This window comes from Zingiber officinale, chromosome 9A (assembly GCF_018446385.1).
Source record: "Zingiber officinale cultivar Zhangliang chromosome 9A, Zo_v1.1, whole genome shotgun sequence".
Lineage (NCBI taxonomy): Eukaryota > Viridiplantae > Streptophyta > Magnoliopsida > Zingiberales > Zingiberaceae > Zingiber > Zingiber officinale.
In genome coordinates this window covers 117,328,887-117,346,426 of record NC_056002.1, presented here as the reverse complement: position 1 = coordinate 117,346,426, position 17,540 = coordinate 117,328,887, and the positions used below count along the sequence as shown (strand labels likewise).

At 36.2% G+C, this 17,540-nt stretch overlaps 1 protein-coding gene across 2 annotated transcripts; it reads right to left on the bottom strand.

Annotated features, from left to right (window-relative positions):
- Nucleotides 1–566: 566 nt before the first annotated feature.
- On the bottom strand, nucleotides 567–13,873 carry LOC122020020 (DNA mismatch repair protein MSH2-like). 2 transcript variants are annotated; one of them, XM_042577719.1, is made up of 13 exons: nucleotides 13,611–13,873; nucleotides 13,461–13,510; nucleotides 13,332–13,364; nucleotides 11,001–12,074; nucleotides 10,308–10,862; nucleotides 10,121–10,231; nucleotides 9,959–10,048; nucleotides 9,798–9,869; nucleotides 8,642–8,752; nucleotides 6,983–7,109; nucleotides 5,035–5,234; nucleotides 2,326–2,478; nucleotides 567–989 (listed from the first exon to the last, which is right to left on the bottom strand). In XM_042577719.1, the coding sequence occupies exons 1-13, from the start codon at nucleotides 13,660–13,662 to the stop codon at nucleotides 789–791; spliced, it is 2,829 nt and encodes a 942-aa protein (XP_042433653.1). In that variant the 5' UTR covers nucleotides 13,663–13,873; the 3' UTR covers nucleotides 567–788. The 2 variants fall into 2 exon arrangements, with proteins under 2 accessions (XP_042433653.1, XP_042433654.1); XM_042577720.1 differs by having other exon boundaries at nucleotides 11,001–12,030.
- Between the last annotated feature and the right edge of the window lie 3,667 nt (nucleotides 13,874–17,540).

Below are 17,540 nucleotides of genomic sequence, written 5' to 3'. Positions count from 1 at the left end.
TAGTGCTCACAAAAACCTTATGTGGACCAAATAAATATACATATGTATGGCGTTCTGATTTTTAAAAGTGAATTAGGGTGTCAGGATATCCACCAGGGCATTTCCAAACATATGAGCAGCATCCAAGAATGTCTAGGGTATCAAATCTTATATATATACACATCCGAAAGTGCTTTGTTACGTCGCTCACCCGTGTGCGATATTGGTCTAAGTTATAATAAATTTGAGTTAATAAGATTTTCTTTTTAAGGTTCAGATTTCTTTTTTTTTATTATAGAGTTCAACATTAAAAATTTTAGAAACTCACATGATATATTATATATATTTAAAATTTAAAAATTTAAAAATTGAATTATAATATATTTGAATTAATAAAAAATTTCCTCTATTAATTATAGTGTTCTAAAAAATTTTAAATACTTATTGAATATATACATTAACGTACATACAACGTTTGTGTATACATATACATGACGCCTCTCACATGCTGAGACGCCTTTGATTGTGAGGCATCCACAATGCCCAATGACAACATCTATAAATATATAAACATAGCAATAAAATCATAATAACAGAAATGACATCTCTGATGAGTGGATTGGATCATTCAATATTTAACAAAACTGAACTATAGACATATACAACCTCCAGAGTCCAGATCATGCCCTATAACAAAAGTGAGAGCAAATGAGCACAAACACATTACTTGATAGTAAAGGCATCTTTTGCTCAACCATTCAAACAAATCATGACACAGGATTCAATGCCTCGTGGAAAGACTTCGAGTCTCAGAAAAATTGCTGGAGCCATGGAAAGTTGGAAGCATCGTTCTCCAGCTCAGTCCTCAGCTTATTCACATGTTCCATTGACTGTTTCATGTCCATCTGATCCAAAGGTAGAGCAGCGAACTCCTCTAGAAAGCGATGGGCACGAGCTGCGCCTTTAGTTATGTCCTCAGGTGTGCATAATCTTTTCCGCTTACACCCAACCTGCGAGGTGAAGAGAATGATTAACTCACAAACCCCTTGAAATAAGAAAAGCATATATGCTTTATTCATCATTATTAACTGTCTCTTCCAACAAGAAAAACAAAGGATGATATTGGCTCCTGTTTTTTGTAAAGCACTTTTAACTTTGATCATATTTGGAAAGCTTGTGAGGGATCAAACAAGAATTTAAAACATGGCGAGAGTTTGCTTTCACATGAAGCTTAATGCGATAGGTATTTAATAGTAAAAGATAATATTGAGACAATTAAATAATGGAGTAGTTAATGGACGTCAAAATTCATATCCTACTGTTTTTTCCTCACATTGGAGCAAAGGTGATATCACTCATCCTAAACAGCCCAATATCGCTACCCCCACAACAAGATACATACAGATAAATCACGGAGAACATTTTATCCTAGAGAAGATCAAGCACCCAATGAGGCATTTATTTCTTCACACATGGCTTGCTCATATATGATCTACCTCACAATATGCCTCACTTTGATAGCCTTTCTGATTTCTAATCTACTCGTGATTGTGCTACTGCTCTGGTAAATCATTGGATTATACAACATAGATAGAGGCACAAGGCCCATGGACATAGCTAAGTTGGTATTCGAGTGGCAGATTGCCACAAGAGAACAGAGATCGAATCCCCAAGGGAACAATCCCTTGGGAAATAAAATTCCTCCAACCTAAAGAGACGTCGCTCGGTTACCGTGATTTACCTCCCTTTCAAATGCCTTGGGGCGGACGTGGAGGGGTGCCTAAGGTGAGCGCATCACCTTTTGCCACGATAGATAGAGGCACAGGAAAGAAATGAGTCTAACAACACAATAACATGAAAAAGAAAATGAAAAGAAGCAAAAGGATGAAATGAATTTGAGGGTAATCCTAACCCGTATGAACTAAAAGGACAACCCGAGTGCAAATCAAGTGGTTCGGAAACCCATTTAGACAAGAAACTCCTACCACATTTACATGAGGGCAACGGAATAACTAATGAAGGGTTTGCTTGCATGATTGAGGCACATGCATGTGGAGAGACATGCATACATGACAGAAAAATTGGGAAGAATTATTATTGCTTCTAAATGAATACATATTACAGAAAACTCACGAGATAATTGACAAACTCTAGACTGGCAAAACGGAGAAACGTAGTTGGCAAAATGGTTCTCAAGTAGCTCTGGTGCCTTTTCATCGCAAATATGCAGATGCAAAGTAGATTAATGTATATCCAAAGACACATGGCAGAGGGTCACCAAATATGCATTGTCCTTGCGATCAAAACAAAATATCATTGGCAAAAGTAAAATCTTTTATAGCAAACCTGTTTCTCTGAACCATCACTGTCCTTTGATCCCTGAGAAAAATCTTCCAATTCATCAGCTTTCCTTCTAGCTAGACTTACAACATCTTCAGGAAAATTTGCAAGTTCCGCAACATGAATACCGAAGCTTTGATCACAAGCACCAGGTTGGAGCTACAAATGGAAGATAGGAATCACATAAGCATAAACAAAATACAATAGAAGGCCACAAGGAATTCTCATGAACTCCCTTAATTAGGAACTTTGGAAATGCCATACACAAGGGATCATCTTTTTAAGTTTTGTGACATTGCTATGCACGGGTTTGGCACCTCATCAGCATCATCTCCAACACTTCACTAGATGACTGCCTTGCATGTTTTTTCTTAAGCATCCGACCTAAAGTTCGGTTTATATGCATCCTTGGGTTTTCACAACAGTGTCAAATATGGCTAGTCTTTATGGTTACATCGTAATGATCCTATCTTCTTGCAAAGTGCTACAAGTCAAGCAATTTTCATGTGCTGGAAGCATCTTTTCTATAGTTGGGTGACTAGACCCTCTTCCAGAATCTTTCCAAATGCAATAGCAACTGCAATCAATCTGGACAGGCATACGGCAAATGGAGTGGAGATTTCCACGCATTAAAGAATCTCAAATATATTTTCCTTATTAACTTAGATTTATATATATGTAATTTTAGTTGATTTATTGTGTTATAAGCTAGTAGACTATTGTTTTGCCTTGCTCCCTGAACTGGTTATTACTTTGTCGGTCATGGCTAAATCATGTTAAGTTCCTTTCTTATTTTATGCAGTAAGGGCAACACCTTCTCACCCACTAGCAATTTTTTTTTTTAAAAGAAGCAGCCTAAAGATAAATAACAAAGCACTTAATATTAGTCTACCAGGAGTATCCATGATATGCTATGATAGCTGAAAACTTCAAATCAATGAAAAGGAAGCCCAGAGATAGATTAGAAAGCAATTAAAAGAGATACCAGTACATGGAAGGTATCCATGATATGCCATGATAGCTGAAAAAAAAATGAAAATAAAGCCCAAAGATGAATAACAGTCATAGAAACTATCCCAGATTAGCTGATCTGACCTATTAAAATCTGAACTGGAAATCCGCTAGTTCAAGACAACTCATTGATCAGAAACCAAAAAAAAGGTTGAACTTCTGACCTCGCTTATTTTGTGATAAAAATCCATCAACCCCACCAGAATACACAACTGGATTGGTTTTGTAAAGGAATAGCTATAGTCTAAAATGACCTCTCTAGTAAAGATGTAGATGATAAATTTATCTTTTTTACTTTGATAAATTTAAATTTACAATATGTACATTTTGTATAGGGTTGTCATGCTAGTTAATGTCTCTTTTAATAAATTTGTATTTTTTAACTCCAGTTGCATTAATGTAGAAACATTTGTTTGTTATGACATTAAAAAATTGGAGCAAGAAATAAAATATTATTAGTATGATTATAAAAGTCGGTCAATATCAGTCGGTGGGGCCGAAATACATCATTTAGATCACCAACCAGTACTAATACTATGTCAGCATAGATAAGTATTTTTGTTTCATTCTGCCAGCACAAATTTGGTGATATTGGCGAAGACATGGCCCGAATGGGGCCAAACAAGACCATTGTCTTCTTGTGACTTAATCCTATATCCTTTTAGTTTTAGTTGTGGTAGTATAAGTCCAACTCACAATAATTAACTAAGATATACTTATGTACATATGGAAAATTAGTTCAAAAAACAAATATCCTAAAAGTATTATTTAGCTTAGGTCTTGAAAAATTATAAAGTTGATTTCATTAGGATGCTATAGAAACCAATGTACTAATATGATGCAAGATGCTTATTTTGGTATTAGTAAGTAATAACCATTTGTCAAGATTTGTCAAGATGCTTTTTATACTTGCAGCATTTTCTAAACTTTTAAATCAATTAGCTTTATAATTGCTATAAGCTTAAATTTGAAAGTAAATAACCAAAGTGGAAGAGGATTATAAAGTAAAAGTATGAGTTGATCTCAGCATACATTTAAGTGTGTTGAAGCATGCAACATCTACACACAGCATAATACCGAAGCCTTAATCATTGAATCCAAATATTGAAGCTCCCAAAAGGATACTTTAAATGTTGGTGGTCAGAGATGAGTGCAGAGCCAGAGTGCAAAGTCATGATTCTTGCTCCATGTAAGTTTATCTAATTGAAACAACTAATGATTGATTTAGGAGATGCTGCGAGTGAGTCAATGAAATTACATTGTGATAACTAAGTTGTGATGCACATTGCTTCCAATCCTATAAAACATAATAAGATTGATTATCAATTCTTCTAAGAGAAGTGCAATCCAAGGAGAACCACACTTCTTTTGTTAGTCCCAACATTCATCTAGCAAATTTGCCAAGCAATTAAAAGGTCTTAGAACTGAATGTATGCAAAAAAATGTTTTACAAAAATTTTCAGTTGGGGGAGTAATAAGGACCACATTGTATAAAAGAGAGTTTAATTGTAAATATACCAAGTTAAGGTGTGTAAATGTAGAACAACCATAATTCTACAATAAGGTCAGCTCAGTGCACAAAACTCCCACTGATGCGGGCCTAGAAAAGAGTCTATTGTACACAACATTGAGGAAGAAAAACAAATTAATTTCCAAAGAACATGACAATAGAATTATTGAAAGTACTGCAGTGTAGTCAGTTACCTTGTAAAGCATAGTCAACTTTCGACTTGATGAATCTATGTGCGCTCCAACATGATAATTTGCCACTCCAACGGTGGCCAGACTAGAACATTCCTGGGTGTCTACAAGAGCTAATGTAGTGAGTTCATGGAAATGAGTTGCAAAAAGAGTTGGCGCCCTAGTAACCTCCACAAGATGTTCACAGATTGCCCATGCCAAGCCTGGACAAAAGTTATTACAAGATAAATCTGTAAGGAATCCAAAAGTATGAAATATTTATAAAGTAATGAAAAATGAAATTTAACTAATGTTCACCTAAAAGGAGTACGTGTATCAATATGAATGAGAGCATATCCATCCCAAGGATAGTGATCATACATGTCTCAGAAAGCAGAACAAACTATAAAATAAAACTTTGAATAGATAAATCACCTATCACTGACTTATCATGTGCGACAAACAGACAAAAAAAAACTTGGTTTGGCACATGAAAAATATTTGAAAAGGATTAAATATCAAATTGTTATTGTTGATGTTATTTGGAGATAATTATTATGCTATATACATAACTCAAGCATTGGAATGAGTGGTTGAGAACTTGAAATGAAAAAGAACTTTTGGAGTCCTATGTAATTGTGGTGCCGCCTTTAGTCTCAAAGGAAAAGTTTATAAAACAATTTGATCCTGCCCGCCAAGGTTTGAAATCTCAAGCTAAGTCTGAGTTATTATGCCGCCTTTAGAAGATGTGCTAAGTACCAAACACCAAAAGGCAAATGACAGAACTATTGCATGCCAACTAGTGCTAACTCAAGCATTGGGATGAGGCAGTGGGCCTGATGAGTAGGCAAGGCTATGTGAGGCAATGACAATGGAACTCCTGGAAGAGGATATCTAGTTGCTCTTTAAAGAGGTGAGAAAGGGATCTGAACAGATTGACGACATTGGAGGTGGGGAAGGAGATTGGTCTAGATCTGAGGTTGGTTGATAGATGAAGGAGATGGGAAAAGAAGTTTGACAGGCAATAGACATGAGACTCAAAATAAAATTGACTAGGGGAACAATGCTTAGGTTTTGATGAAGGGATCTCTCCAGAACATGGGTGTGGTAACCGAGGCATTAGGAAGAATAGTACATTACGGCAAATATTAAAGGAGTTGACAGTTGCTTATGTTAAGGGACTAAATGATTGAAAAACAGAGACAGGAGTACAGACCAAGGGTTCGAACAAGGTATACAAGGATGAAGGGAGGAGGTGATGGCAGAAAGGTAGGAGAGGAAACACACAATGCTACTAACAAGAAAGGTTAGAAAGGTTGTGTTTATGGGGAAGAAGCAAAAGATCAGTGTTTCAAGGTCATAGTAATAGATCATTCTAATTGTGATGGAGGAGGCAAGGGTTTGAAGGAATACGAAAAGAGAAGGAAAAGGAGATGATGTTTTGTAAGAGGTGAATGACATTTACAAATGTAATGGGAGAGGAGAAAAGCACCCAAGAGAGAACAAAATTAGGACTTTGCCAAGGGTGGAGGTAGGGGAGAGGAAGGGAGGTCATGTTGTCATATTAATTAGCAGAGCCTAAAGGATAAAGCCTATGAAATTTTCTCCTCTAATACCATTTGAAAGGAACAAAACAATGCCTTGTTTTGTTCATTCAGAAAGAACTACAACACCATGGTAGGATCCCTACAATATCCAATGTAGAACCAAACAACAATAAGAACCAAGCCTTATCCCACTAGTTGGAGTCGGCTTACTATCAATGTAGAACCAAACCTAAAACAAATATAACTACTGACTCCAATAACCTAATAATTCTAATAAAGGTAAAATTTGCAATTAAACATCCACCTACGAAGCTCAGTAAAAGGAAGTTATGTAAATATCACAGCTATTAGGCAAATCAATAATTTTAGATAAGCTGATAAGTAGAAAATTGCAATTTAAAGTAAGCAAAAACTGATAGACAAACCAAATCCATCATAAGTTGATGTTCCACGGCCCAACTCATCAATAATTATCAGCGACTTCTCAGAAGCGCCATTCAAGATTGAAGCAGTCTCAAGCATTTCTTGCATGAATGTAGAAACACCGCGAAGCTGCAAAATCAGCATAGTTTGTGTAGAATTAAAAGAAGAAAAATGGATGTCATATTTGATCAAATCTTCAATATACACAGGAAATATGTAGGTATACTTGTAATCTTATTGTCCTGCCAAGGCATATAGATACAGTATGCAGTGTGTTTGTTTTTACACACACAGTTAGAGGAATCATTCACAATATGTTTTAAGGCACTAGAAAGTAACATGCAATAACTCTCACAAAAGAGAGCAAACACTAACAATATCTAAATGTATATGTTCATACAACAAATAAAACTACACTAATGTAATAGACAAAAAATGTTTTGGTAACTAATATATAGAAAAACATCAATTAGCAGATAACCCAATATTAAGAAAAAAATCAAACACTTGTAGAAATATCTAATTTAAAATTTTGACAAAATGTCGTGTACTATTCATTATGCCAAAATATCATAATTACTATAGTTATTTAGAAATTTAAAGTATCTGGAAGATGCCATCTTTACCTTATTAGACAAAAATTCAAATCTTTCGATGTTCAAATTTCTTCTCTTCTTGAGATAGATCATGGAGGCAACAAGTTATAACTGGCTACTGTACTTAGGTTAGGTTCAACATTGTAACATATTGGAAGATAACAAAGATATCTGATGTTTTAATATTAGGCACGCTTTTTTATTTTTGTATCCCAGGCCATTTGAAATGGTGCACCTTTCCATCTTCATTGCATAGCACAGTTGCCTTGCTGAAGTACTGAAGGCTCCTAAGGTAGGATGCCTAGCACACATTTCAATAATGCTATTTGTTGCTTTGACCTAGCAACGACTGCTACATTCATGAGAGTGGAACATTGTACATGAATGCACAAGATGTTAAATTAATCATACCACTAGAGTTCCGCATTACCAGCAATTTGGTTATCTGAAGTGGAACTAGGAAGATTGAAGTGATTTTCATTTAAACGTTTGTGATGTCCCACTTAGCTAGACACACATATGATCCCACATATGATTGAGATATGATGTAATTCAAAAGTGTACCTTTAGTTATTCATTTTTAGGAACAATGTGCAAGTCGCATTTCATCTATAATCTACATGTTCATTGGGGCCATGATTAGCCTTCACTACTGTGGTTCATTGATCTTATAATGGATGTCTTAGAATGTAAAGTATGCCTTTCTATACAGTATAAGACTTAACTGAATGATGAACGCAAAGCATATTTAATGAATAAAAAAAGGAAAGATTACTTAAGGAATGCAAGTCAAAGTCCTGATACACCAAAAGATCAAATGCATTGTTTACTTTTGTTAGATTACTTGGTTCTACATGACTGACTGATATTTTTCACTGATAGATCTTGCTCCATCTAGAACTAGCTACTTATGTCCTTATGGATCAACTAACAAAAATATGGAGTTAATCCACAGTTCTGAATCTTCAAAATTTCTATGCATTTATCCTGATATATTCTGTGTAATTTATGTTTTCTGAAGATAAATATGAAGCTGAAAATAATTTTCCTCTATTGTAAACACACCTGGCAATCACCGGCTCCGACACGAGCAAATATACAATCTCTTATGCTAATGGTTGCTCTCTCACAAGGAACAAAGCAACCAACTTGCGCCATCAGCACATTCACACCAACCTGAGGATTAATAAGGTAGATAATGAAACACCAGATGTACCACAAGACAATGCACAGTAAAGACAAAAAGCTTCATATCTTTGCGCACAGAATTAGTATCACAACTTAAAGTTGATTTTTGCTGAAACAAGAGAAACTGATAATACAAATTTATGATCATGAAGCTACAACTATGGTGTCAATGACTTCCTCATCTGTCGTCAATGGGTATATCAAGGAAAAAAGAGTCTCTTCTCATCTCGATGGCAGAACCATGGGCTGGTGAGAGAAAAGGCAGCAAGATCAGATGCAATGGTGGGATGGACTCCGATACCTAGTAGAAAACTTGGTATCATATTATTATCAAACAGAATTACAATCCATCAATTATAGACATAGAAAATTAGGAATAAGACTAGGAATGCCTTGCACTTGGTAGTTTCTAATAATTCTATCCGTCTCCATAGTTAAAGGGCAATTTTATACTTGTGAATGTCAAAGTAGAAGAATCGGAATGGAAATTTAATAGTAATATCCATTTAATATATAATCCCCGCAGGTTTATGTCAACACATATCAGATAGATGAAGTATCTGACTTATCAGTGCTATTGCCCACCAAATGTTACATAGATAGCTTATGAATATATATTATAAGAAGGGAACATCTGATTAAAGATAGATAATGATGGTTAATCATGGTCAATGCATCTATTTCATATTGTGTTCCATTGGCATGCACGGCATAGGCTAGATCAGTCAGGTTGCATAGTATGACCCATTTTAAATCACTAATTATGAGTGTCTGTATGCTATATACAAATTTCACAAGTCACAACAATTTCACAAAATTTTGAGATTAAACAAGCTGGAGTGACAACTTATTTTTTACTGCTGCAACCCTAAGAAAGGTACTAACAAAAAAATAATATTGATGTCGTTCATAGAATGCAAAATTGTCCCCAAAATGATAATTTTGGGTGGGTATATATCTAGTGGAATATTGACTTTGCATAAGGTGAACAAGTCGAGAATAACATGATTTATAGCATCCACAGTTCACTTACCTGTCGGATAAAAGTTGATTTCCCGCCCATATTTGGCCCTGTTATGATCTGAAACCAACTCTTTCCACGGACCTAGAACAAGCAAGCAAAGAAACTACAGTCAAAAGAAAATACTTGTGATAAAATGCTCGAAGAATTTTGCAACTTAACAGTGTACATACTAGTTTACAATCATTAGGTATGAAATTAACACCATCCTGAGATTCCACACAAGGATGTCTGCAACCTTCTAGTATGATATCCCCTTGATCCTGCAAGTAGACAAAAAGTTCATCAAAACACATGTTTGTAAGAAATAGACAAAACTATTGCAGGATTCTCACCGAGGGTGTGATATCTGGTCTCACATATGGAACAGGACAACTGGTTGCCAAATTAGCAAAGCTCAGAAGAACATCCATCTCAGATAGAATCCCGGCAACAGCCTCAAATATCTATGGAACAGAACACAATAAATAAAAACTGGACGCAATTTATTTGAAATGAGATTTGAAGTGTCAGCTTGAGTACCTCAGAAAAGGAAGCAGAAACATCAACTACTCTAGCCACAAGACCTTTCTGACAATTTGTGTAATCATTCAGTATCTCTTGGTACTGATTTCCCAACTTTTTTAACTTCGAATTTGTGAACTTTATACCATCCTTCCGAGTTTCCAGAACAATGTAAGCATTATTAAGTTTCTTTCTCACCTTTTGTTCTTCTTTCTTTGTGATCCTAAATGCATGTCCAAATTGTGTTCCCTTCTCCAATTTCAGTGACTTATCAACAGAAAGTTCAAGATCATTTGCTGTTTGCTTATGCAAATTGTTTATTTGTTGCTCCGCTTCGTCGAGTTGGTTCCTTAGCACAGCTAAGCTTTCATCATACCCAGGTGAGATCATGTATTCTCCATTCTCAAGTTGATCAAGATCAATAGATATTTCAACAAGAGCGATGAACTTATTTAGTTTATCCTCACCCATCCAGAAGTTTAGGGGCTCGGAATACTTTTTCCTTAACAGTGAGGAAAATTGACCTTCGTAATGCTCAAGTACATCTCTTATGTAAGGTACCCTAATGCTTGACTATTCATGGAAGATAATGTGTTAAAAGAGATTATTATATAATTAGACATAAAAGAAGTAAAAATAAAACAGTAGAATCAATGTTCTGAGTCATTTAAAAAAAAAGAGAGATAGTTCCAAAAGAAACTAAAGATTTACCTGATACAATTTTATGACTGGTTGCAAATTAGATCTCTTCTTCCTCAGTGCCTGGGTCAACCTCTCGATATCAGAAATTCTCTTCAGATGTTGTCTCAATCCTTGACAAAGCTCTGCGTCCTCTGCAAATGCCTGAACCAAGTCTAACCTACAAATGATTTCATCGACATCTAACAAAGGTTGTTTCAGCCACCTATTAAGCAACCTTTTGCCCATGCCAGCAGTGCACGTTCTATTCATTAGACCAAACAAACTGAAGTTTTTATTAAAATCCGTTTTGCTTTCAAGGACATTCAGTGCTCTCATTGCTGCAGAATCCAACCTCATACAGTTATCTAAGTTGTATTTTTCAATGGTAAAATTCCCATAATTGTTATCATCAGCAAGCAATTCCATATAAGATATCAATGCACCTAGGGAACTCAATGCATATTCAAAATCTGAAAGCAAATCTCTAACAGGTTCAGTAGGCCCTCTGATGATCCTACTGAGATCCTGCATCAAATCCCTTGACTTGAACTCAGATTTCTTTCTTTCACTCAGAAGAACATTACATTTGGATAAAGCTACATTAAGAGCTTTGAATTCTATTGATATTCCGCATTCTGCAGGTATAAGACATTCCCTACAACCAAGAGCTACCAAAACTGATTCAGTATTTGTGAACTGATTATCATCAAGGAACTCTGCTGCACCAAGCTTCCGTTTGGTCATATCTACAAAACTTAGTCCCACAGTACACTGGTTCTCACGGAAAACAGGAAACAATGCAACTGTCACGGGGGAATCCTGCATGTCATTATTGGCAAACAAGATATCTTCAAAACTATTAATATTGCCAGGTGTTCCTGTTTTTGCCAATTTCCAATTTGAACCACTTCCTTCATATAGCTCTAATGTGTGATCTGTCCTCTCCAGTAAAAGATCACGAGCTATAGACTCAAACATGCTTTTACTGACACTCACACTGGAAATTCCATCTGAGCCACTGCCTAATTGTCGCAAAGCAGTGGTTGTGTGGTAATATGACCTTGCAACAAAAGTAGCATTCTCACCATGAACTGTATAATAGTCCTGGTAAAGTAGAACTTGAAGATTACACATAGCTTACAGACAAATCATAATGATAAGGAAATGTTTATCCAAGTTCAAGGTTTTTTGAAACCTTGAGCTAGGTCTGTCAGAAAATTAATAGTCTGTGTTAGGTTATGCAACTGACCAGGACTATTATAACCTAAACTTAAAATGTGGTAACATATTAAGTGACAAATATACCCATCCATTAAGCCATTCAAATTTACTTAGTTAACATGCATTTCACATCTAACTATATTTGTTAGTTTATTCATGTCATTAGGTTTGATGGAGTTTGACCTACACTTAACTTGGGTTTGTTAGGTTCAATTTAGCACATATAGTTAAGATGCTAACTAGACTAATTTATAAACATGAAGCAAGTACAGAAGCAAACTCAAAATTTGCAATTGAAATACAACAGTTGGTTATATTTGTTATAACCTTGTTCAAGCTCAATTACATGTTTCTGAAATTTCAGGCTACCTTTGTTACAAAATGTAAAGTTTAGGCTAGATTTAGCAATTACCTTAAATCTACACAAAACTCTTAGAGCAGTGGAGGACACTTTATAGTGTGGCAAGCCTCACAGCCTAAGGATTTGTGCATGTTTTTTTATTACATATTACAAATATATATACCTCGAACATAGCCATCAAAGCAAAAAAGCAATTCATTTCATGCAACATAATCCACACATTAATGTTGGCAAGCTCTTTTGGAAGTTTCAATAGTTATAAAACTAGTGTTTAACCAAGCAAAAACCACCTAAGTGCTATTTATTTTAAATATTTGGTTACAATTTTATCAGGTTAACACGGGCATCAAGTTTCCTTGACTCTTGGATGTTGTATGAGAAAAATTTATAAAATTCTAAGGTGCCAAAATCCGCAACTCTTCATTCACATACTTCAGGGAATCACTGATGAACAAAATGAATAATGATCCTATTCCAAGAAATGGAATTATCTTGCAAGTCTATGGTGTTCGAATCTCCCTCACTTGGGGTTCAGGGTCCAAATGTATTAACTATAACTCGAATAGATCATTATCTTTTCAGAGCATGATGTTGAGTGAAAAAAAAAATACAAGAAAACACCTCACGAAGCACTAGGTTCAGAGAGCTAACAGAAGATCCCAGAGAACAAACAAATAGAGGATGGAGATCAGGATCTTAAAGAATAGAACAACAAGTAGTGCCAGAATAGGGAGAAGTAATTAAAGACATGTATCCTGTGAAGAGGCAAATGAACTCACCCGGCGATCGAAAAAGCGCACAGCTCTAGGATCCTATCAGAACACGCACAATCCAAGTTTATCAAGTTAATGGCTATGTAAGAGAAAATACAGATGAATCACAACGGGGCGACAAAAGGAAGAACTTACTTTGGGGAGGGTTTTGAAGAACGAGATGAATCCCTGTGCCTGCCTAGCATCTGCAGCACAATAATTAAACCACAAGACAATAAAAGGCGTAACAGAAACGAGGACAGGAATCAAGACCACGCAGGAAATGAAAAGAATGAAAAAAAAAACCTAATTTGAGTTCGGGCAGCTTGTTGGCGCCGGGAGAAGCCTCTGCTGCCATCGTTCTAGCGGGCGAAGAAACGAGGAGCCTGTGGGCAAAACGAGAGCTGCGGCTTCCAGTCAAAGGAGGGGTTTGGCGCGTTGGTTGATCAGCTGTGCCTATAAGCGATGGCAGGGGCCGCGAGGGAACTCTCCATTGTGGCGGGAAAGCGAACTCGCTGTTGGAGAGAGAGAGAGCACGGCAAGCAGAATGCGTTGAGAATGGGAACCACGAATGCGAAGGGCCGTTTCTGTGTTAGTGGGCAAAATAATAAATGGGCCGAACTTACATGGAATAACCTTGTTGGCCCGCACAATATTTGGGTTAATAATGGGAACGTTTCTGTCAGTGGGCCGAACTTACATGTAGTAACCTTGTTGGGCCACGCGATATTTGGGGTTAATACCTCATAACTCACAAATTGATCATTTTAATCAGGGCCATAAAATTTATTTGATAAGATAATCGGGATAAATTAAGTTGAGCCTAAAATAAATCAAATTATTAAAATAACTGTTGAAATTTGACTTGATTTATTTTTATGAACTTGAGTCTGGTTCAAACTTAGTTTGATTTAAACTTATTTGATTGTTGAAATTTTAATTCAAATTTGTATGTTCAATTTAAAATTTTATATTTAATACATTGATAATAATTTATTAATGAACATGATTCGTAAACATTATTCACAAATATTGTTCATGAACGTTAACAAATTAAATTCATATTACATATATATTCAAACTTATTCATTTATTTTAAGGGATTTATTAAATTTATTTATTTACCCCCCTTAACTTTAATGCCATGTTTATTCGTCGTGAACTTACAGCCTCTTCTCAGCCATCGCGAGTTCACCGAGAGGCCACACCGGCTAGTGGCATCATCGTGACCTCGTGCCTCCCCTCAGCCGCTGCGAGTTAGCAGCCTCGTTGTGACGGGGAGGGATCTTCTGGACAGCGTTTCCCTGGTCCGCCCCTGGACCACACTAGTAATATAAAATCTCCCTCACGTGTAAAACACGTGCACGCACCAACTCGAAAAAGCCCTAACCTCTCTCTCGCCCTCCAGCGTCACTCAACGCGAAAAGTGCCGCTCTCGACCTCCAGCGCCGAAGCCCTAGCCCCGTTGCCTCCCTCCAGCGTCGAAGCCCTAGCCCTGTCGCCTCCCTCCCTCCCTCCAGCGCCGAAGCTCTAGCCCCGTCGCCTCCCTCCAACGCCGAAGCCATAGCCTCGTTGCCTCCCTCCCGCGACCTCGAGCGCCGACCTCGATCGCGATGACCTCCAGCGGCCTCCAGCGTCGCGACGACCTCCCTCCTGCGACCTCAAGCGACCTTCGCGGCCTCCAGCCCCCGCAACGACCTCCAGCAGTCCCCTCCAACGACCTCCCTCCCGCTGCCTCCACCTCCAGTGCATCCCTACAAAGTGTTCCTAGTTTCCCCAACGTACACGTCAATACTTTATCTCTATATAGCACTTAATCAGATTGCTCCATTTATCAGTTTCACGTGTTTTGCACTTTATCTCTATTTGAAATAAAAGAGACTTATATAGATAGTCTGCCCAAGTGTCATCTAGTCCCAGACAATTATGTGGTCAGGATTTTGATATCTAAGAATATAAGATATGGATTTTGATTTCGGCTACCCTACTGGTTGTGAATGAATCTATATATTTTTCATGTCGTAAAAATAAAGAACACGCCTTTTAGGACTTGACAACTGTGATTGTTGACACATTACTTGCAATTATGGATTACATGTCATTCTTTATTGTGGTACTAATTTTTACATTTTGAGGTTACTTGGACATTTTGCAGTCAAGATGTTTTCTAATATGATGCACTTTTTGTGTATGGTCATCATACCCAGCCTTTGCTTGAAGAAAGGTTCTTGAGTAATTTTGCACAGAGTGAGGAACACTCTTCTGTGGTAGGTAGAGAATTCCGTCAGTTCGGCCAGTGTCCTCCTTTATCTGGGTTGAGGTATGTTATTCTTTTCATACAAGAGTTAATATAATCAGTTATTTTATACACTTGGATCAAAATCCACAATTTATTACATTTTTACTGAAATTTCTATTGAAAATTTAGTTAGTATTTCATTAGGAGATTACCTGCAACATCACTCTATTTTTGCGTATATTTTATGTTTCGGAGATTTTTAACAAAACTGAGTCCGAATTTGATGTTTGCTTCTGACATAATATGATTTTTAGAAGTTTTTTAAATTGCGATTGATATGCAGTTTGTGCTCACCATCAAGATAAGGTTTCAGCTTGGACTCTAACCATGGAGGGTAAATATACGAGTTGTCGTCATTTGAACTTTGAAGAAAATGAAGCTAGTCGGGAAGGTGACTTTGATGTTATTGATGAAGGTAATAAGATTCATATTAGGAATGTATGGAGTTTCAATATATCGAATTTTACTTTTTATACATTTTTCTTTGTTTATTTGATTTTATAGGCTTAAACACTGAAACAGATTTGGATATACCACAATTGGGGTTAGAATTTGATACAGAAGAAGATGCATATCAATTTTATTTGGCATATGCTAAAAAGTTAGATTTGTTGTAAGGAGAGGAAAAATCCACAATGATAAATCGGGTAAATTACTTGATAGAGTTTTTTATTGTTGTGCCCAAGGCAAAAGAGGAAAAGACAAACGAGATATTTATGTCAAAGCAAGTCGTGATGAAACTAGGTTTGATTGTGAGGCTAAAATGAAGATTAATAATCGAAAAAAAGCAAGTTTACTGTGGTGTAATTTGTTAAAGAGCATAATCATTATCTCTCAAGTCCAAACAAAACTCACCTCTATAGAAGTTATAGAAATATATCTTTTTCTGCAGCGAAACAGATTGAGATTGCAAGTGATGTGGGAATCCCCCCAAAAGCATCTCATGATCTTATGGTAAGACAAGTAGGTGGGAGGGAGAATTTAGGATTTATTCCTGAGAATTACAAAAACTACTTGCGATTCAAAAGAACAATAAATATGAGAGTTGGGGATACAGTGGGTGTATTGGAGTATTTACAGCAAATGCAGTTTGATGATCCTAATTTTTTTTTATGCTATTAAGATGATTTGATTACTAATATTTTTTGGTCTAATGCTAAGATGAGAGCTGATTATGCTACTTTTGGAGATGTTGTTTGCTTTGACACAACCTACAAAAAAAATAATGAAGGTCGGCCAATTGCGTTGTTTGTGGGTGTAAATCATCATAAACAATCGATACTTTTTGGCGCTGCTTTATTATATGATGAAACTAGTTTGACTTTTGAGTGGTTGTTTAATACATTAACTAAAGTTATGGGTGAGAAAAAACCAACTACTATTCTTACAGATCAAGATGCAGCAATCACAAAAGCATCAGCTTCTAGATGGCCTGAAACACATCATCGTTTGTGCATTTGGCACATTTATCAAAATGCTGTCATACATTTGAGTGGAGTTTTTTCTTAGTTTAGAGACTTTGCTAAAGATTTTGTCTCTTGTGTATATGATTTTGATGAAGAGGAAGATTTTATTTCAGCATGGAACATGATGTTGGCCAAGTATGCACTTGAAGACAATGATTGGTTGAGGCGCATGCACAACATAAAGGAAAAATGGGCTTTAGTATATGGACGACAAATGTTTTGTGTAGATATGACTACAACCCAAAGAAGTGAGAGTATGAATAGTATTGTGAAAAAATATGTCACTTATAAACATAAGTTTTTAGACTTCTTCAATCACTTCCAAAGACTCCTTGATGATCATCGATATGAGGAATTAAAAGATGATTTCAGATCAAGTACAACTGTTCCATATTTAATGTTTCTAATTGAGATTTTAAAGCATGCTAGTGAAATTTATACTCCTAAGGTATACAAGTGTTTTCAACAAGA